This window comes from Verticillium nonalfalfae (assembly GCF_003724135.2).
Source record: "Verticillium nonalfalfae strain VnAa140/NRRL 66861 chromosome Unknown scaffold_15, whole genome shotgun sequence".
Classification (NCBI taxonomy): Eukaryota; Fungi; Ascomycota; class Sordariomycetes; order Glomerellales; family Plectosphaerellaceae; genus Verticillium; species Verticillium nonalfalfae.
The window spans coordinates 260,779-281,277 of record NW_021167240.1 but is presented as its reverse complement, the minus strand read 5'-3'; the positions used below and the strand labels follow the sequence as shown (position 1 = coordinate 281,277).

Genomic DNA, 20,499 nt, shown 5'->3' with positions numbered 1-20,499 from the left:
CTATACGCATTGCGGCGTTACGAATATGACGTGTCTAATAGAGGGGGGGACGCAGTGTCTTCGTTTGTACGATGAAAAAAGGCCTTGCATGGCTTGAACAGGTCGTTCTTATCTTGTTTGAAGCTTTTCCTACGGTGTTTAGCCGTGTCCATATCATGGGTGTTCCGCACGGGGCTGGGCGGTATGATAGATAGAATCCAGGGCCAAGCTCCTTCTCACGATTTCCTCACGCTCGTCCTGACATGTGAAAGCTTGATTTGCGTACCGTCATGACTAGTTCGCTGCCCGGGCCCCCGTGCCAGGAACCGTGGCCAGAGGGATACTCGCCTTTCACTACCATGTTGGCAGGTGGTCGATCGCTCTCGACATGTTCTCACGTAACGGCTAATTCACTTAGCACCTCCCCCGGAACTACCCTGCGATGCTCATGAAGAATGATCCGGATCCATACCTGCATGCCAAGCGGGCTGAAATCGGCTCATCGTCCCATCCGCCCTAATCCCCCGAAACACGCGCTCGAAAAACTCCATGTCCAGCGAGCCGTCCCCTGCACAGGGTATGACGGGCTGCAGATCCCCCCGTGACACGATCCCGCGGCATCCCCCTGCCGGGCACGAAACTGTGGCCCAGCCCCTCCCCCTCCGCGGCCACGTCGTTCGTGACCAGCGGGATCGGCTGCAAGATCACGGGGCCCGCGCCGGCGAGCGCGGCGAGGACGGGGGTGAGGCGGCGCTCGCAGAAGAGGAGGATGTGGTGGGTTAGGCGTTCCAGGGTGCGGCGGCCGAGGGCGCGGATGGAGGGGTGGAGGGCGAGGTCGCGGTAGCAGAGGGGCGCGAGCTGGTTGAGAGAGAAGGACTGTAGATCTGGCTGGTTGGGGGGGGGACCTGATGGAAGAGGCTCTGTGCTGGGATGCGGTGCGGGAGGATGGCGAGGTGGATGTCGATGGGGTGGGGAGTGGCGGTGTAGCGGATGTGGAAGTCGAGCTCGAGCTTGTAGGGGACGTCGGAGACGGGGGCTGGACTGGCTGTTGGGAGGAGGTGGTGCGAGGCGTTTGGTGGCAATGAAGTTGCGAACTTGATGGAGAGAGTGTTGATGGTGGGAGGACGGGCGGGAGAAATGGCTTGAAGGGTTGATTATTGTGGCGAGGGCCGTACTTCGCGCTCCTTCCGAGGCAATAGGACTTGGTCGTCTTTGTGTTTGTTGTTTGCCATGTTGAAGTTGGATACTGATGCTTCGCTGAATGGTGTGGTCAAGTTTCTGTTGCTGAAGGCTAGGGATTTCATTGATCATTGTGTTAGCGGGTTGTCTCATGAAGTAGAGGCTTATGAGCTCATGAAGGCTCAGCGGTTGCTGTGAATAGCCACAGGTGAGCGATTCTCGGGAATCGCGATTATCATGCTAAGTGAGGATTTGGAAGTTGCAAGTTGCATTGTTCGTTCACTGCATGATACCGTCGGAAGCGCGATTCACACACCATGCTATGGTTCTGTAGTTTATTCAAAGGGGCGAGGTCAGAGCTTGCGCAGGGGAAGAGGCCACGGTTACCACCATGATGTCTAGTCTACAGAATATCCCCAAGAGACCTCCAGATCTCTTTATGACTGTAGCTTTCAGTTAACTTCATCATGAGCTGCGAGTTCGAGACTCAACGAGAGCGAGCTTCCAGGCGGTATTGGCTGGTACCAACTGTCACATCGAGGAGTACCGCACATAAACCCCTTTTCAAGACGGCTGGCCTCAAAGTCGCTGCGTAGAGGAGTAGCACATCGTTCCTCATCATGTTTTGCTAACGAAATGAAGTCCATTCTGAAGCACTTCAGCTCTCAAAATAGCGGCGACTCAACCTCATCCACAATCTGCACCTTGATGCTCCCGTTCCTCACATCAGAGGACAGCGTCAGAGCCTCCTCCGCCTTTTCAAGCGGAAACGTATGCGAGATGAGTTTGTCCAACTTCAATATCCCACCGCTCAGGCACTGGATGCCCGGCGCCCACGTATCCCTGTACCGGTTGATAAAGTCGAGCTTGATCTGTCGACCAGTCAGTACAGAGCCATTTAGACAGCCACGGGGGCCCAAGCAAGCCGGGTTGGAATCTCACCTCGGACAGCGAAATGTGCATAAAAGGCAGATTGTTCATCACCTCCCTCCCCACCCCAATGACCATGACCGTGCCGCCCCTCCGCACCGCAAACGACGCGGCGCAGACGCTGCTCTCGACCCCGGTGCACTCGAGCACCGTCCTCGGCGCGACGTACTCCCCCGCCGTCTCGGTGCCGAACAGCGCCCGGATCGCCCTCCCGTTGCCCTCTGCGCCCAGACTCGGGTCGACGCGGTAGGTGAGGCACTCGGGCACGAGCTCCTTGGCGAAGGCGAGGCGCAGAGGTTCAATGTCGGTGATGACGAGGGGGTGGGCGCCTGAGGCGCGGGCGGCGGCGAGCGCGATGAGACCGATGGGGCCGGCGCCGCAGATGACGGCGCCGGTGCCCAGCTCGAGGCCGGCGGTACGGATGCCGTGCAGGACGACGGAGAGGGGTTCAAGGAGGGCGCCTTGGGCGTAGGATATGTTGTCGGGGAGCCTGGAAGGTTAGCTTTGTGAATATTTGCGACAGCTGGTTTCATGATCAAGATGTAGACAGAGCTATGTCGCAATGGCTTCGGGACGAAGGACGTACTTGTAGAGCCACTTGGCGGGATGCGTCTTGTAGCGCTGCAGCGTGCCGTGGTAAGGATAGACGCCGGCGAACTGTACGTCCTCGCAGAGGTTATAGCGGCCTTCGAGGCAGAGGAAACAATCGCCGCACGGAACGCCGGGCTCGATTGCGACGCGGTCGCCGGGGACAAAGTTGGTGACGCCCTCTCCTACACGGATGACGACGCCGGCGGCCTCGTGGCCGAGGATGCAGTCGCCTTCGACCACAAGGGTGCCGATGCGGCCGGATTTCCAGAAGTGAATATCGGAGCTGCTTCGTCAGGGAAACGTCCCGAGATGAAAAGAAAAGAGTGGCTTTTGGGGGTTCAAACTCACCCACACACGCCCGTTGCCTTGATCTGAAGCAGGACCTCCCCCTTCTTCGGCGCGAGGACTGGCGCCTCGACAGTCTTGATCCGGTGGTCGGCTGTGACTTGGAGTGAAGGGTTGGGTAGCGGCGCCTGGAGGACCTCGGCGTCGTTGACAGCAGGGATCTCCTTGATGGTGGTACTAGTGAAGCCTTTGCTGCTGTTCTTCACAAGGAGACAGCACGCGACCTCGGGTTCAAGAACCGCGGGTGCCATTGTGATGATCGATCGACTTGTGTATTATGCTCTTGAAGCGCCAACGGCCCTGATTCGTTCCGGATGTCAGCGGCTTCTTGTCGTCAATTCCGTTTTCTTTCCCTGGCCGTCAATCTGCTGCGGTTGTGGAACAGGCCTGGTGTATTCAGTGGTTGTCTCGAATATGTAGAATGTCGCTCAATCAAACGATCGCTCGCCAAAATATGTTTCTTATGATAGAGGAAAGTAGACCCGGAGCCTCATCGTTGCCGAAGTACAACGAGGGGTCTTGGTCCATATGAGAGGCAATGCAGTGTTAAGATTACCCTTCTTGGAAGAGGCCATGTGGGAGTGCTTCCCATTGCCTAACACGGAAAGGAGGGGGGGCGGTTCCAGATGCCATCGGACACGGACGGCGGTTGCGGGAGTCCCCGTTTCTCGAATCGGGGACGTCGGAGGAATCGGCCAGTCAAATGTTTGATTTCTCGGATGTTCGCCGTGTTCCAGATGTCTTTACCTGTTGCTTTCTCACAGAGCGTAGCTGAGTAAATACGTCTTACAGACCTGCTGTTTTCACACCCGAACTTGGGAGAAAAATGTTGTGACGAGCATTAGGAGGGCGAAGAGGCTGGGGATGAACGTTTTTAGTCTGTTCTAATTTTCATTATCGTCTCTTTTGTCTATGCATCTACACTTCAACCGTCCCTGAATCCAACCATCCCGAATCAATTCACACTTCTCACTAAGCAAAAATGCGCAGCGGGTGATCTGGCAGGTAGAATCCCGGGTCGTTGAACCTCAACCCCCGATCCAGATCCGAGATGCTCTCCAGCTCCTCCGCCATCAAGTCGAACCCGTTGACCTCCAAGTTCTGCTTCAGCCTGTCCTGGCTGTTCGACTTGGGAATGACGGCGACGCCCCTCTGCGTCGCCCACCGCAGGAGCACCTGCGCCGGCGTGACACCGTACTTGCCCGCGAGAGACTTGATGGACTCGACCTCAAAGAGACCCTGTGCGCCGCGGGCGCGCTTGTTGAACGCAGGTGGCAGCTCCATGAAGGACTGGGGGCCGAAGGACGAGTAGGCCGTCACGGCAATCTTGTTCTCCTGCGCGAGCTGGACGAGCTCGGGCTGGACGAGGTAGGGGTGGTGCTCGATCTGCAGAGACGACAGCGGGTGGCGGTTGTAGGTGAAGATGTCGTAGAGAGACTGGGCCTGGAAGTTGCTGACGCCGATGGACTTGGCAACACCCTCGTCGACGAGCGACTCGAGGCTCTCCCACGTCTCGCGGATGGGGACCTTGTCGGTTTCGACAGAGGAGCGCTCGGCATCGTTCCACCAGGCCTAGGGAGGGTCAGACTTGGGAGAGAATTTTGAGTCTACACAGATGGCGACGACGTACCGGGTAGGGCAGCTTCGAGGGCTCAATGTACTTCAGGGCACAGGGGAAGTGGATGAGAAAGAGGTCAATGTAGCCAAGACCCCAGGCCTCGTTCTGCTTCCTCGCCATATCGATGGCATGCTCCTTGCGGTGATAATTGTTCCACAGTTTGGTCGTGATGAAGATATCCTCGCGCTTGACGAGCCCCTCCTTGATCGCGCGCTGGATCCCCTCGCCGGCCTCCTTCTCGTTCTGGTAGTCGTACGCTCCGTCGAACAGCCTGTAGCCGACTTTGATGGCCTGCAAAATGAGACATTAATATGTTTCTCTGTCGCGCGAGGGCACATGGTGGTCGAAACATACATTGTAGACAGTGTCGGCGCAAGTCTCGCGGGGCACCTTCCACAGGCCGAAGCCCACCAGAGGCATCTCGTGGCCTGACGCCAGGGTAATCGTTGACTTGCCCATGCTGAGATTTTGGGGGAGATTAGTGAGGTGACTTGGTTGTGAAGGGAGTGCGTTATGCAAATGAGGACCGATCAGGGCCGCGATCCGCGTCCAGACATTTTCTTCCTTTTCAACTCTCTGTAAGATCCCACATCCACGATGCGGGACCACTGATACATTTCATCATGGTGACCCAAAGAGGCATGTTAGCCACTGGCTTCCATTTTGGGACATTCTAACCGCTGGAAGAGGGCCCGCTTGATTTCCTCGACAGGGATCTTGCTGCTTGAGCTTTGTCTCTTGACTCGCCAACACCGAGGCCGATGCGGGGAAATCGACGTTGTCTTCATTTTCTCCGTCGTTTCGCCGTTCGTCGCCTGCGGAAATGGCACGAATGCCGCTTTGTCCAGATGTTGAGCCTGTGGAAAAGTCATAGGCCTCCTCAGATCAGGTATTCTTGGAGATGACAGGAGATCTCAGAGGGGGAACATGTCCACCTACCTCACAGCCCGAGGCTCGCCTGTAGAGACCCTTGGTAGATCCCCCAAGTCAGGATCAGTTCTCCAGACGGCGTGCCCTGTTCTCCCACCCCACCCAGCCACATGGCCCTCCACTTGTTGAACCCAACTCGCCCATGGCCTCCCTCCGTCATTCGTCCCAATCCGACCAAAATATCCCTCCCACCCTCTCGCCAGACACGGGGCCTGCGCGAGCACAAGCATGGCGACCGACGACGCTCCGTCCAGAAGTCGCCACAAGAGGACGAGGACCGGGTGTATGAAATGTCGGACCCGGCGCCGCAAATGTGAGTCGGCCCACCATCCCCGGGACGTTCCAGTCCTGTGGCACCTCGACTGTGCCTGTGGGGTGACATGCCCACTGGGGTTCGGACCGCGAGAGGCCTGCTCTGGAGTCGCGAAATTGACATGCTGTGATCAGGCGACGAGGAAAAGCCAAAATGTCGGCGCTGCATTGAGGGCGGCTTTGACTGCCAGTACGGCCCGAGATTGACGTTCTTGCACAAGAATGCTCTCACAGTGCCGCCAACGCCCAAATCGAACGAGACGCAGTACTCTCGTCTTCAGGTGCGTACCGGGTCATGTATCCCTGCCATGACTGAATATTGCTGATGGTTCAAAGTTTGTTGATCCTGGGTCATCAGTCTCAACCTCGAAAGAGTCAGATGGGGGTGATGGCAACAATGACATGACGACGTCGCCGACGGCATCAGGCGCCACGCTGGAGCGACTGATGGAGTCGACGCCAATGAATCCAGAAGCACACGAGCTTGCGGCAGTTGAAACTCCCAGAGAGCAAGTGCCGTTCGTCAATGACCAATTCACGCCGGGACCCTGGCCACAGGATGGAGACCCCATTCATAGCTCGCCACAGCATTCTATGGTTGTGATGACCGACAGGATGCAGGCGTCTCCCAAAGACGCCGACTACCAAACTGCCCTGACTGTGCTCCTGTCTCTCGGCAACGATGAACCATCTCAAATTATCCATTCCCCAAGCCATGAACGTGTGGCGGCTTTACATCCACCCCTCGTGTCCTCACCCAGCAGCGCAGGTGCGTCGGTAACCGGGACCATCTCGCAGGAGACGATTCTGCAGCTGCTCCGACAATACCGATACCAAGTTGCTCCTTGGCTAGACATCTGCGACATGAGCCAGTGCTTTGGCCTCGTCGTGCCACGGTTGGCGATGGAATCTGGAAGCGCACTGCACTCGCTGCTTGCGCTGTCGTCCCAGTCGTTACAAGCCGAACGGCTAACACAAACGAAGGATCATTCTCTCCATATCATAACCGACACCAGCTTCATGCAGAATCAGGACCTCGAGTCCGTCAACGATTGCGAGCTCATTCATCTAGCACTCGCCAGTACAACGCACTTCCTCAGAGATGTGCCTGGCGCGTGGCATAGTACAACATGTCTTCTCGCTGATGGCGCTCACTTCAAAGAGCTAGGGCGTCCGCCTTCGAAATTACGACTATCAGTGCTTGGGTTGTTGTTGAGACTGGGTAAGTTCGCTTTCTTTTGTCCGACAGAGTCTCCAGCTGACGATGCTCCCAACAAGACCTCGGCAAAGCCCTCGTCAATGGCACGACTGTGTCGATTCCGGATCAGCTCAACTATCCAGCAAACCCCCCAGAGTGGCAAACATCGGCTATTGCCGACACTGTGTTCCAGTCCGCGAGCGAATCTCTTTTGTTGTGCGCCCAAGCTGTCAACTTTGGCGCTTGTAGCTTCCCAGCGCCAGCCTCCTCCACCACTGGCAGTGCTCCGCGGTCGCCGGTACAACGGTGGACCATGCTCCATGACGCTTTGAGCACTTGGTACACCAATCGTCCTCGGGAATTCCATCCCATGATCGAGATGGAAGTCGACGACAGTTTGTTCCCAGTGTTGCTTTTCACGAATGGCGCCGCCGTTTTCGCGAACCAATTATACCACACGGCCATGCTTCTCATGTTGCAGCACCGGCCTCGTACCCTGTCCGTCGGTGCCGCGCGAAAGGACCCTACCATGTCGCCGCTATGGCATGCCCAGCGTGTCTGCGGTATAGCGATGAACAATGACCGACGGGATAGCTGGGATTTGTGTCTGGTGGCTGCACTCTACCGAGCTGCTCAGCGCATGACATATGAGCCGCAACAACTGGCCGTGCTCGGCTGTTTCGAAAAGATCAAGACCATGACAGGTTGGGACGTCATCTTCTTCGTCACCAAGGCTCGAGAAGATTGGGGTATGGCCTCTGGATGAAGGGGAGTGTGCAGTTGTTATGTTCAGAATCAGACCGTGAGGTTGGTCATGCGCGAACTTTTGCCGCGGACTTTGTAGCCCCATGCCGACTCCAGGTCGTCAATCCGCCAGCATGTACCCCATCCCGTCATGGCCTCGATGCTCCGAATCAGCTGGACGAGAAGGGCATGCTCGGACTTGTGGCTCAGAAGACGCCCTGCCACCCACAAAGGCTGAATTGCATTGTTCAAGCAGCCCTGGTGCGGGTTCGCGAGGGAGATGCCACAGATGTGCTTGGCATGCCATACGGCCGAGCCGCTAATGCCGAGCTTCAGATTCGAGGGGCGTGGCGTGGAACCGAGGAGAAGGACGCAAGCAGTGTGGTAGAGCTGGTTGGAGGATATGGCGGCCCAGTGTAGGAAGAGGATCTGGGGAAAAGGCGTGCTTTGGATGGTCTGAGCAGGGAGCATTTCGGGCGGCCGATTCAGATTCCATGACTGAAGGTCATCCCACAGACGGAGCCAGCGGTCGTTCAGGTCGTCAGGGTTGACGCTGGTGTCGTCGCCAAGCTCGTAAAAGCGTGTGCGGTCTGCGACAAGCTCGCATACTTTGGCGCAGAGGTAGACGGCATGGTTGGCGTACATGTCCGGCGAAGTGGACTGGCGAAACAGGTCCACAGCCTCAGAGTGTGTAGCACCACTAGGAAGCCATTTCGACGGTTGAAGAAGAGTGCTCTCCGTTCCATCTGAAATGAGGGCACCACAGAGATCTAGTGGTGTGCTGTTAGGATGTGCACTTCAGAAAAGGCATGAAGGAGGTCTTTGCCGCCCTACTTACCCATCCTTGCATAACACCAAAAAACAGCCTGCAATAAACCCCCGGTGAAGCCGTGTACGTTGAATGAGTCGAACAAGGCAGCACAGCCTTCGAGGTGCTTCCTCCAATCTTGGGCACTCGCCGACATCATCTCCATACAGCAGAGAATTGTGCAAATGGGGATAATCTTTTGATCACGAACCTGCAATAGAGGTGTGAGCAACCGGATGGCCTCTTGGTAGAGTTCGAGACTGTCGAAAGAGGACTGTCTGCCTTCCTTGCGCTCCAGTTGGCGAGCCGAGAGGGCCAGGACGGCGTAGAGAAGGGCAGGTGAGGACTGAGCAAGCACTGGGACCTGGATGCCGAAGGCCCGGTCGCTGTCGAACATGTCGAGCCACGGAGCGACCTCAGCAACGTAATTCTTCAGGAACTCTAAACGCCGAGGCGATGCCAGGGTTTGAGCGGCCTGGCGGCGGTTCGCAGCGTCATTTGAGGGGCTCGGAAAAGAGGGCACCAACGGAAGGGCCTCGGGAAGGGTGGTGCCAGGCTCGGGGGTGCCTTCACGGGTGGGCGCGGCAGTCTGGGCCGTATTGAAGATGAGGCAGCGAAGCTCCTCTTGATACTCGAGGTAGCCTGGTTCGGACACAAAGTGATCCAGTCGCCAGGTTTCGGCTGGCGATGTGGACGAGGCCTCAGAAAGATGCGGCACGGGGTCATGGAGAGATGTCCAAGGCGTCGTGGGCGTCAGTGCCTGGGGGGCAAACTGAACGTGGGTGTGCTGGGCAGTGCTTGAAGACACATGTTGCGAATCGCCGGCTGCTGTGTCTCTCTCCGGGGACAACATGGCCGATGCCAAAGTGTCGTTGGTGCTCTTGGTGCTGTAGCCTGGTGATGTGCGATCAGGATGTAGTTATGAGCATGCGGTGGAGGAAAAGGAAGGAGTCAAGCAGTGATCCAACGGCAGGTGCATGCAGCCCCCATCCCCCCCATCGAGGCAGGTGAAGACAGACGCGGCTGACCATTTTCGGGGGTGTCAGGGGGCTCCGCAGAGGCCATTGGCGCTATGAGGCATCAGGGTTAGCGCTCTTGCGTGGAGCCCCTGCTGAAGAAAGAGAACTGCCAGCTGGAACCACCAAAACAGTAGCCCAACCAAGATGTCGAGGAACCTCGAGACAGCGTGCATGGCAACCACATGAATTACTCAACCTAACCTGCCTTCCTGCTTACAATCCATTACATGGCTTTCCTTCCACCGCCACAGGTTCAGAGAAGAAGACATCCTCCAGCGCGTCCCATCTGCGGTAGCGAACGCCATATCGAACCGCCCAGCGTCCTCCGTCCATGTATCTGAGCATCATGTCCTCCAGCAAAGAGGAACTTCTTGTCGAGTTGTATGTGAAAGAGTGTGCACCCATATCGATGTCCATTCGCACGCTTGCAGACCATTCTTTGGTGGAGCCTGCATCGTCTCTCGACTCGCCTTGGAGAACAAGATCAACGTGATCCCACTTTCCCGAGTCGCCTTCGTACGCCCAGGTGATTTTCATCGACCGATCATCGCTGCCGAGGTCAAGCTTTGTGTCGGAAGTCGGATGCGTGACTATGCCCTGTGACTTGGCGTGGGCAGCCAGAGGACCGAGGGCGAGAAGGATGGCTGCAACGGCTGTGAAGAGCATGGCTTTTAGAGTTGCCAACAAGGTTATCCGTTATGATGATTGTGTGTATGCCGCTCGCTAAGTTGACGAGCTGCGTGGTATGGGTTGCCGTGGTCTCGAGGTCTGTTCGAGATGCTGTCTGACCAACGAGTTACACGACCGTGAGTTACACGACCGTGACGAAAGGCTGTCTCTGGATGGAAACAAGTCGAAAAGAAAGTGTTTTTTGAACCGTCTGTCGCGTGGAATGGAAACTCCTTTTGGTAAAACTGCTGCCTGTCGTCGAAACCCTCCGGGAGGGGTGCATGGACCAAGGCGTGTCGGAGGCATGTCATTGCCGAAAGGAGTGCGGAGTCCAGCTGGGTTCATGCGTCCTCGCAATATCTGCGGCAGTCGTCTCATACGCTTATCTCAGTTAGCGTCAGGTATTGCAGTATAGCCTGGGGCTGAAAAAAGATTCCAGTGAGAAATAATGAAGTTGGAATGAACAAGGAACATGCTTCAATGCTTTGGCAAAACGGTCGGGGCAGGTTTGACGTGGTAGTTCGCCATATCATGTCTAAATTCATGTCCGGAGCGTGGCATTGATTAAAAAGATACCCCCCTGAATAGCGCAAGTATATCAGCAAGAATTTCCAATCATTTGTGCATTGGGCCCCGGAAGTGACTCGGAATCGGGAAGAAGTGACTGCGTAGCTCCTGTTCCACTGCCTCGAACACTTATAGTACCTAAGCCTTTAGTTGACGACTCGCACACACAGTAGGACTGAAAGAAAGTAGCTCAGCTGTAAATTTGCTATCAAACCAAGTCATGACGCATATCCTAGTTCTCGCACTCTTGAATTTCTCCGTCTCTATCCTTAGTGTAATTCGCAAGGCTTGATGTCACTTCTGCATCAAGAAACAGAGATATCCAGTCAAATGCACTACGTGGCGGCTGTTTTGTTGCTCGCGACCTCGGCAAACACATCCGCCCACGTGATTCCTGAATAAGGCACCCCTTCCACCGGGCATACCGTCCCAGGCTCCGGCAGGACACCGTCGTTCCAGTAAGCAGAAATCGCCTTGAGCGAGCACGAAGAAGGCAGGACATGCGAACCGTGCTAGATCGCCTCAGTCAGCCTCAAGATACTATAATGGACCGACTACGGACAAGGAAGAATGTCCAGGATCACTTACACCATAGCCGCGAATCTCCAAGAGACCGCTCCCGTCGAACGTTGAGCTCACGTTCTTTGCTGACACGAGCGGCGTGTGTCCGTCCCAGGTATTGCCGACGAACAAGACCGGGTTCTTCGTCTTGACGTGAAAGTCGGAATCGAGTCTTTCGGCGGCGCCGACCTGCCACTGCGCGCAAGCAGCATTGAGAGTTACGACCAGATCTCCGTAGACACGGCTCGTGTTGGTAAGCCTGTCAATCGCAGGCTTGAACTCTTCGAGACTGGCAGCTCGTGCCACCCTGTCACCGCAGCGGATCTGAAAGATCGCCTCGTCGCCTTCGGCTTTGGTGGTAAGCCATCCGTTTTTCGTCATGGTCTGCAAGGCCAGTGTATCGTTGGATCGCGTCATGAGGAGATCGAGGAACGCTGTGTAAGTTGGCCAGCTTGATGCGTCGTAGAGGTTGAGGGCAGTGATAAACTTGAGGGTCGAGTAATCGATCGTGGCGGGTCCCAGAACGAGAGGGTCGTATTTGATTGTCTCGAGGAAATCCCAAAACTTCTTTTCGAGCTCGGCACCAGAGCTGTTGTACTTGGAGAGGGCACAGTTCTCGGGGAAGTCGAGGCAGGTGGAGAAGATGGCAGAGAAGACTTCGTCCGTGTTCGTCCATTCTTCGAAATCACTGAAACTTGGTCAACAAGGTCCCATATGTTGTGAGTGCTGGGGCCGCTGTTCAACAACACGATAGAAAACGTACCCAAGGGCATAGTAGTACTCGTGAGGGTTCTGCACGCCATCAAACACCAATTTATCAATCCTCTCCGGAAACATGGCTGAGACTGTCGCAGCAACAATGGTGCCGTAAGACAGACCTTTTCATTTGTCTGTTAGCACCGTCATGTAGCCTTGCGGGCATGAACTCACCCCAGAAGCGCAGCATGCCATCTTCGCCGAGCGCGTCGACGACGCTGATCAAATCTCGTGCGTAAAAAGGGGTATTGACAAGGCTTGAGTTCTTGGCCTGCGTCTCAAGACAAGCGTTGGAGTATACCGTGCCCGCAGCCCAGAGCTGTCCTTCAGCTACATCCGACGCGGTGCTTGCGACCCCGGCATTGAAGGTGTGCTGCGCTTTAGCCAATGGGTCGGTGAAGCAGGAAAATACTGTGCCGCCGGTGGCTCTGGAAGTGTCCCATTAGCAACGATTCAGACAAGCATATGTCTCTGTAGTAAAATGACATGGATGCATACCTGGGGTCGAACGCGACGAGGTCATACTGGCCGCCAGTGAAGCTGCAGAAGTGTCAGTCAGTTGGCGGAGACTTGAAGTGCCCATACAGGTTTTTGATGACTGACTTCATGTATATCGAAGCCGCTTGAGCCAGGGTTCGTCGGCCTGGGATGCCGGGTCCTCCAAAATTAAGCTGGATGCTGCCCTTCGAGGGCTGAGTGACGGCTGGCACTCGGGCCAGTTCTAACGAAAGCTTTTCGGTCGAGTTTGGAAACCTATAGTCGAGGGGCACCTGCAAAGTTCCACATTGCACAGGTAGGCCGCCAAGTGCTTCGGTGATGTTCGTGATGTCCTCGCCGCAGTCACCCCATTGAATTTTGGAGTTACAAGTCGGGCTCGCTTTAGCCGCAGAGAGTAGAGTGAGTGAGACGAAAGCTCTTAACTTATTGCGAGAGAAAACCATGGTTTTAAGAATGGTCTGGTTGTTTCCTTGAGAATGTGACTCTGACTTTAAGATACAGATCACAACTACAATGGCCCAGGAGCGGCCATGATTCAACTTATTATATATCGAGGCCGCATCCGCCAAACACCAAGACTGCCTCGCAGAGTCTCACCTCTTGCTTCACCAAGACATATGACGCCACTGCACAGAGTAAAACCATCAGCAGCCAGGTTTGAGTGTTGAGGCTCCTTTGGGATTTTGATACGCGTAAAATCTAAGCCTTGAGGATCGACCAGCTAAATCTTCTCCGCAGTATGATGAGGCTCAGTGGTTCCACGACAGTGGCTTGGAAACTCCATACGCGGACCTGGCTGTCTCAACATCACGTGTCGGGCGCCGCTGTTCCCTTTTCAGCCACTCATCGTTCGTACGTTAGGCTGAAGCCTGACAGCCTGGCCTGTAATCGGCGCAGATCGGCTGCTTGAGGCCGAATGACGTTGGCGGCCCAGGCGCAGTAAAGGAATAATTGGGCTGACTGCTAGTTGAATCTGCGTTTGCGGTCGGTGAAGGGCGTCAGTTATACGAGTACCTTGATCTGCATGTCTGTGAAGACCAGAGCAATTAGGATCCCCGCGATCCGAGGAGAATCAGAATATGAGCCAACTATCAGATAGATGGCCGACCATGCAGTCATGTGTAACCATTCTCTCAGCTTGTCGGCCATTGAACGGTCCGTGGCATCCTTATCATCGACCCCGGTCCTTATCTTCTGAACTCTGCAAGCTGACGAACCGTTCGTACCTTGATAGATGGGCACGTACAATGGCTTACCTTTAGTGCCGAAACATGGCCTCAGTACACAAGATCATCACCGCCTTCCCGAATAGCTCAGGCAAGGATGTGTCTCCAGGAGCCGAACCATAACTTCGTCAATAGTGAACAAATCCGCAAAGCAAAAGCATCACACAAGCATTTGAATGCACCCCTCGTGTTATGCTTCGATCCGACTGGCGATCTTTATTTCATGCCACCTTGCTATCAATCGGAAGAAGTACTGAGGCCTAATTTCGGCACCAAAGGAGTAGACAACGCCGACAGACCAAGCGCACCACCCAAGGCACAGTTGGGTGGCGGCCCGCCACGGCGCTACTAGATAAAATGATTGTCAGGACACGGCCTGACGGTTCACAGCCCCCCTGCTCCCCGTCGCCGCCGTTGTCAACCGAACGTACCCAGAAATAGCCTGATTAGAATGTGTCAGTGTTCAGGCGCAGAATGAGGTTGTGCGGCGCATGTTTAGCGAAGGTGCATAAAAGTGATGCAACATTGTGTATTTGCTCTCTCACCGGCATGATGTTGCATGTCCAGACCGCTCGTGCATTTGCTGGGAGGGAATAAAACAACGCAGCAACCCCTCGCGCGATTTGACCATATTTTGCTGCTGCCTACCCCCCCCGCCATCTTTCCTTCGGCATCCAGTACTTCCATGCAAAAGATGACGCCGAGATACAAGAGCATCAGCGATCAAAGCACAAGGGACGTTCCAGTGCAGACACCAAACATGTCGCTAGAGCACGTTGGGTTGGAACCGTGTGTTTCGATTCTTCTGCAGAACGCGTCTCCGACCTATTGGCACTGCTACCCTTGTGCCCATCCTCGGTTTCTTCAGTGCTTCGATGAAGCTTTATATGTCGGTTGCGATAGTAGGTTGCGTCCCAGACCATTCATGCCTCGAGCACGCCACTCGCATCACGCTGGAGACCTAGAAAGGAGCTATCGCTTCCTGCAACCAGGGGGCAAGTGATGGCGGGCGAGTGAGGCGAAACGAAATATTGAATGGCCTGCATCCCGCTTTCTCACACTCACCTGAAGCCGTGGCCGTTCTGTTCCATAAGCCGCAGGCCACGGCCCATAGGCGCCAGATAGACTAGAGGATTGACCATGCGCGCGACAGGCGGTCATCAATGGTGGCGGCTGGGCCTCAGCGAGGTACGGCTTATCGGCAACCAATAAGTTTTGCGAGGGCTGAGAATGTGGTGGTGACTTGGCGCACGACACGCTATCTAGACACGGGAGAGGGTGCCGTGCTATGTAGAACTCGTGTTAAAGTTGGTACAGAAGACTTGATGTGAGCAGAGGGGGGCAACGGGTGCAGGGGTAGAGGGCAAAGGGGGGGGGGGGATGGCTACTGTAGGGCTCAAGACACATGGGGGTCAACCACTGTCCCCCCCGCCCCCCCGGGATGGTATACCCTTCTGTTCCGCCACGCTGGAGATGGGCAGAGGGGCGAAGCCAGTTTGTTGAGAGGCTGGGCGAGTTGTTAGTTGGTGGGTGACACTGCAGACTTGAGATGCACATCCCGCCTTGGCAAGGAGCAATATTTCCCGTTTTTGAACCCCTGGGCCAGCGTTTTGCAGCCCGTGTCTGGGCAGCTGAAGATGTGTCGAAGCCGCGCGACAGCAATCGGAATACGGGCTGGGCCGTTGGAACCTATCAGCCGCCTATTGGGTTGCTTCCCGTCTCCTAGTCCTGGATCTGACCCTGGTCCTAACCCTGGTCCTGACCCTGGTCCCACAAGCCTTTTCCAACCGCATCGCATTTACATGTGCGTTCGCAGCACATCGTGTCTGCAAGATTACTTTTCTGAAGCTTTCTTCTCGTCTTTCTGCCAAGGAACCGTTTCTCCCTGATGCTCAGCTGGCCAGAGGACGGGACGAGCTAGAACTGAGCCACCTACCTCGATACCTTGCCTGCCATGGGTACTCGCCTATCTTTGTTTGTGGTACCTTGGGCACCTTACCCAGTCAGAAATGGCAAGGCGAGGTTGTGCAGGGCAAACAACTCACGTAGCGCGTCAGTATTGTTCCTGTCGATCCCATCTATCTCCTATCTGTATCATGGATTCCTACTGCCCCTTCGCCAGTGGCTGCAGATATGAGAGACGACAACATCTTTTAGACACAGGGTACCTGCCTTGCCTTACCTGAGCTAGACCGTCAGCTATTCGACGTTGATTGTTGTGATGGGCCCCTTTGTTCATTCTCCCTTGACTGCCTAGTCTCGACGGTGTCGACACCGTTCCTTTGTCCAGAAGTCGCCTGTTAATAGGAACCAACAAAGAGGGATCTCGCCAAGAAATATTTCCATTCACCGAGCTTAATAGACCATCGGCAGGATGCATATCTCCGCGATCAGACCAGCCCTCAGTACATTGCGGATGAGACCGATGAACAGTTGCTTTGCCTAGGTAGGTGGCCGATACTGCCGACCAACATGGCCTGTCCGGACGTACATACACATACCACCCCAGCCCTCCGCCGGTACATGCACCTAACCCTGTCACCTTCCGCGTCGATCCGGCCTGGCCTCGCCCGTTTCCCGTAAACATCACCACACTCCGTGGCCGCAGCAGCACCGCAAGGCATCCTGTCGCTTTGACACACCCATGCGCGCGCCAAGTCGGAGGCTTCATGCCAAGGTCGATTCTTCCCAATACAACCCGTCAGCCATCTAGGGCCTGCGTCTTGTGCCGTCTTTGCCAGGCCGCCATAGCACCCTTTCACACCCCTGTGGCGGCAGCCTCCCCTTCCCTGAACGACATGACCTAGCCTGACAGTAGATAACACAACTCTGACTTTCTTTGACGCAAACGCCTCCGCCAGGCACATCACCGCCGGGCTGACCTACGTCCGCCCCCGGCTCCCAAGCTCTGGTCCAATGGGTTCTGCTCCCATTGAGTCCCATTGACCATGCCTGGTGGCGCCGCCAGCACATCAACAGCTACCCTCTTTCGGAACTCGCTTCACCTTCTTCTGCCGCAGACGCTCGATTCAGCATGGGTGACCCCCTACTTAGGTTGCCATCTTGGGTTCAGCCTGGCTGCACTGGCTGGCTGGATGAGACGGACGTCAAGGCAACGGAGACGCCCGAGAGGCCGCTACCCCCTCGTATCACTCGATAGCTCCATGTCGATGCAGTCGGCATCGAGCTTGACCGGCCGACCCATGCGCTGGAAGCTGAACCCCCAAAGATTTCATATTGGAATCTAGACTCGCGACGCCTGACCGCACGAGCTTGTTGCTCCTACTGCAGCCGTCTTGCTGCAGGATATCTGTGACCTGGTGTCCCTCTCCTCCTTCTAGGTTCCCCCCTCCTTGTCCTCTCTCTTTTTTCCTTGTCGTCTCCTGCAAGCCCGCCTGTCGCTCTTGGCTCCGCCTGACAGGTCCATACAGTTGCTCATCTCCTTCTGGCGCACCTCCAACTTCCTTGCAGCTCTCTCGCCCACATACCCCCTGCGCAGATCACCCACCATGAAGGCCTTCAAGAGCTACTTTGCACCAGCAAAGCAGAAGGACACTGCTCTGCAGGACGTCAAGGGGGAGAAGTCTGAGAAGAAGAAGACTAAGCATGGACAAGCCCACTCAGACTCATCGTCTGTCGGTGTCAGGAGAACCTCGTCGCTGGCGCCCTCGGGTCTCGGCACACAGCATTCGATCAACACCCTGGGCCGGTACAGCAACTGCGGCGACCTCAGGGCCGACGTCACAGTCCACAGCCTCTGGCAGGACCAGCTGAGGAGATTGTACGCGACCAGCCTCAGTCCCTGGGAGGGCGCGATTCTCAAGAAGGGCCGCAATGATTTCGTCTGCGCCCCAGCAGACATTCGCAATGTTCGGAATGGCCTGTTCGACCTGGTCTGTCAGCTCAACGTCAGCGTAAGTACCCTCACCGCTCGTGACCGGAGGCCTTCAATTGACAGTGTAGTGTGCCATTACCATGAACACACCAGTCATTCACTCCATCATTCGCGGAGTCCTCAGCTCTGGCAGCCTGCCGTACATCCCGCTCATGGACGGTCTGCGCCTGCAGGTGCTCGCCAAGATTTCAGACCTGCCTCGCTGCCACAAGCATCAGTTTGCGGCATTCGTGCTGGAGCCGCCCCTGCTGGTGGTTTGGGATGACGAGGCCGACCGCATTTTGGAGCGCGCAGAGGGCCTGGAAAAGAACCTCATTCGGTATATCTGGCAGGACGGCGGTGACGAGGAGAGTGGCGACGAGGAGAAGGCCAGTCCCGCCGAGGTGACTGTCGATGAGATTACACCCTCCAGCCTTGAGGAGGGCAAGACCGAGGACAGGCCAGTCCGACTGACGAGCCCCGTCATCGTCGGGATGACTTTGGGACTCTCGGTGGTCTGCCTTGGTCTCGGATGGAGGTCCCTCGCGCTACAAACCATGGTCGATGGAGACTTTAAACGCTTGGCACTGGTCGCCGTCTCCCCCTTGACCATGTTTATCAGTCTGGTACGTGTGTCCCGATTGACAGCAGGAGTGATGGCTTTCTGACTCTTCTTAGTTCTTCTTCCTCATCATCATCTGCGACATCTTCCAGATCATCGGTCCTATTTCGTCCCTCACCTCCAACTCCAAGAACTATTCTGGACAGCCCCCGCGCCGTCTGAACCGCGAGCTTCAGGACCTCCCCCACATCACGATCCAGATGCCTGTGTACAAGGAGAGCCTCGCGCCCGTCATTCGTCCGACTGTCATTTCCCTCAAGGCCGCCATCTCGACCTACGAGCTTCAGGGCGGGACGGCCAACATTTTCGTCAACGACGACGGCATGCAGCTCCTCCCCGCTGACGAGGCACTCGGTCGCAAGGAGTTCTACGAGGAGCACAACATCGGCTGGGTCAGCCGGCCAGCCCATAATCCCAAGCCCGAAGATGAGTCGGTCAAGCCGTTCCTGCGTCGGGGTCGCTTCAAGAAGGCCTCGAACATGAACTACTGTCTCATGGTGAGCAACCGCATCGAGGAGAAGCTGAAGGGCATCACGAGGGGCGACTCCTGGAGCCAGGAGTCCGAGGATCGTGTCTACACGCAGGCCCTGGCGCAGGTCTTGCAGGAAGACGAGGGTCGGACGTGGGCCGAAGGCAATGTGCGCGTCGGCGACTACGTGCTGCTCATTGACTCGGATACGCGTGTCCCCAGGGATTGCCTGCTCGACGCTGTCAGTGAGATGGATGCGTCGCCTGAGATTGCCATTCTGCAGTACTCTTCCGGTGTCATGAACGTGACCGAGTCATTCTTCGAGCGAGCGTGAGTATTTTCCTCTCCTACGAGAAGCCGAACTGAGCTAACATGACACACAGCGTCACCTGGTTCACTCAGCTCATTTACACAAGTATCAAGTTTGCCGTTGCCAATGGAGACATCCCGCCCTTCGTGGGCCACAACGCAGTTCTTCGATGGTCTGCCATCCAGGATGCTGGTTCTTACACTGACGAGGATGGCTATGAGAAGTTCTGGTCCGAGTCGCACGTCTCGGAGGACTTTGACATGGCACTCCGCCTGCAGACCGCCGGCTACTCTCTCCGGTTCGGCACATATCCTGGTGAAGGCTTCAAGGAGGGTGTCTCCCTGACAGTGTACGACGAGTTGGCTCGATGGGAGAAGTATGCTTTCGGTGTCAATGAGCTCCTCTTCCATCCCTTCCGTCTGTGGTTCGTGCGAGGGCCTTTGACACCCCTCTTCAGGAGGTTCCTCATGTCCAACATCGCCTTCTACCGCAAGATCACCATCATGGGCTACATCGGCACGTACTACGCCATTGGTGCCTCGTGGATCCTGACGCTCATGAACTATTTCCTGACTGGCTGGTTGTTTGGCTTCTACGACAAGTACTACCTCGATTCCTTCGCCATCTACTTCTCGATCATCATCGTGTTCCCTCTCGCCGGAAACATTGCCCTGGCCGTACTGCGGTACCGCCTCGGCGAACAGTCCTTCCTGCCTGCGCGTAAGTCTTTTCTTCTCGTAGAAACTTTCGCAACGAGGATCATTGACTAACAATTGCCAGTGTGGAACAATTTCAAATGGATCCCGCTCTTCTCCATCTTCCTCGGCGGCATCTCGCTGCACGTCTCGAAAGCCCTGCTCTGCCACTTCTTCGAGATCAACATCCAGTGGGGCGCGACCTCGAAAGAGGTCGAGCACTGCAACTTCGTCGAGGAGATCCCCAAGATCATCAAGAGCTTCTGGGGCACGTTCCTCTTCTGCTTCCTCATGACGGGCCTGCTCGTCACGGGCTACTTCTTCTTCCCGCGCGAGTGGCAGATCAAGACGTTCGCCTCCATCTATCCGCTGGCGTCTGTGACCATTTGCCACTTTGCGCTGCCCGTACTGCTGAACCCGGCGCTAATGAAGTTTACCTGGTGAGTAGGGGGGTGAGGGTGAATGCGTTGCGGGGGGCGTGGGAACATGCTGGCGCGGTAGACGGAATATACACGGATAGACGGCACATAACCTTCGGGGGCACTTTTGGCGTACTTGGGTTTCGGCGTCCTTTTTTCCAGGTCGCGAACTGGAGTTCT

At 56.0% G+C, this 20,499-nt stretch overlaps 7 protein-coding genes across 7 annotated transcripts; 2 read left to right on the top strand and 5 right to left on the bottom strand.

Annotated features, from left to right (window-relative positions):
• Window positions 1–495: 495 nt before the first annotated feature.
• Window positions 496–1,290, bottom strand: D7B24_002207 (uncharacterized protein; the record flags this gene model as incomplete). The annotated part of the gene is made up of 1 exon (XM_028636421.1): window positions 496–1,290. The coding sequence occupies one exon, from the start codon at window positions 1,288–1,290 to the stop codon at window positions 496–498; it is 795 nt and encodes a 264-aa protein (XP_028497755.1).
• Window positions 1,291–1,823: 533 nt separating this feature from the next.
• On the bottom strand, window positions 1,824–3,275 carry D7B24_002206 (uncharacterized protein; the record flags this gene model as incomplete). Its single annotated transcript, XM_028636420.1, has 4 exons — window positions 1,824–2,030; window positions 2,101–2,578; window positions 2,675–2,962; window positions 3,028–3,275. 4 exons carry the CDS (start codon window positions 3,273–3,275, stop codon window positions 1,824–1,826), a joined length of 1,221 nt encoding a protein of 406 aa, XP_028497754.1.
• Window positions 3,276–3,996: 721 nt separating this feature from the next.
• Window positions 3,997–5,101, bottom strand: XYL1_2 (NAD(P)H-dependent D-xylose reductase (XR); the record flags this gene model as incomplete). Its single annotated transcript, XM_028636419.1, has 3 exons — window positions 3,997–4,596; window positions 4,655–4,933; window positions 4,997–5,101. 3 exons carry the CDS (start codon window positions 5,099–5,101, stop codon window positions 3,997–3,999), a joined length of 984 nt encoding a protein of 327 aa, XP_028497753.1.
• Window positions 5,102–5,800: 699 nt separating this feature from the next.
• Window positions 5,801–7,848, top strand: D7B24_002204 (uncharacterized protein; the record flags this gene model as incomplete). The annotated part of the gene is made up of 4 exons (XM_028636418.1): window positions 5,801–5,885; window positions 6,020–6,165; window positions 6,221–7,106; window positions 7,163–7,848. The coding sequence occupies 4 exons, from the start codon at window positions 5,801–5,803 to the stop codon at window positions 7,846–7,848; spliced, it is 1,803 nt and encodes a 600-aa protein (XP_028497752.1).
• A 29-nt stretch (window positions 7,849–7,877) lies between these two features.
• Window positions 7,878–10,319, bottom strand: D7B24_002203 (uncharacterized protein; the record flags this gene model as incomplete). Its single annotated transcript, XM_028636417.1, has 3 exons — window positions 7,878–8,596; window positions 8,665–9,521; window positions 9,871–10,319. 3 exons carry the CDS (start codon window positions 10,317–10,319, stop codon window positions 7,878–7,880), a joined length of 2,025 nt encoding a protein of 674 aa, XP_028497751.1.
• A 905-nt stretch (window positions 10,320–11,224) lies between these two features.
• Window positions 11,225–15,042, bottom strand: D7B24_002202 (uncharacterized protein; the record flags this gene model as incomplete). The annotated part of the gene is made up of 10 exons (XM_028636416.1): window positions 11,225–11,401; window positions 11,478–12,138; window positions 12,214–12,328; window positions 12,381–12,634; window positions 12,705–12,746; window positions 12,810–13,173; window positions 13,302–13,425; window positions 13,719–13,732; window positions 14,362–14,372; window positions 14,996–15,042. The coding sequence occupies 10 exons, from the start codon at window positions 15,040–15,042 to the stop codon at window positions 11,225–11,227; spliced, it is 1,809 nt and encodes a 602-aa protein (XP_028497750.1).
• Window positions 15,043–17,439: 2,397 nt separating this feature from the next.
• D7B24_002201 (uncharacterized protein) lies at window positions 17,440–20,344 on the top strand (the record flags this gene model as incomplete). Its single annotated transcript, XM_028636415.1, has 5 exons — window positions 17,440–17,844; window positions 17,894–18,430; window positions 18,483–19,225; window positions 19,279–19,925; window positions 19,986–20,344. 5 exons carry the CDS (start codon window positions 17,440–17,442, stop codon window positions 20,342–20,344), a joined length of 2,691 nt encoding a protein of 896 aa, XP_028497749.1.
• Between the last annotated feature and the right edge of the window lie 155 nt (window positions 20,345–20,499).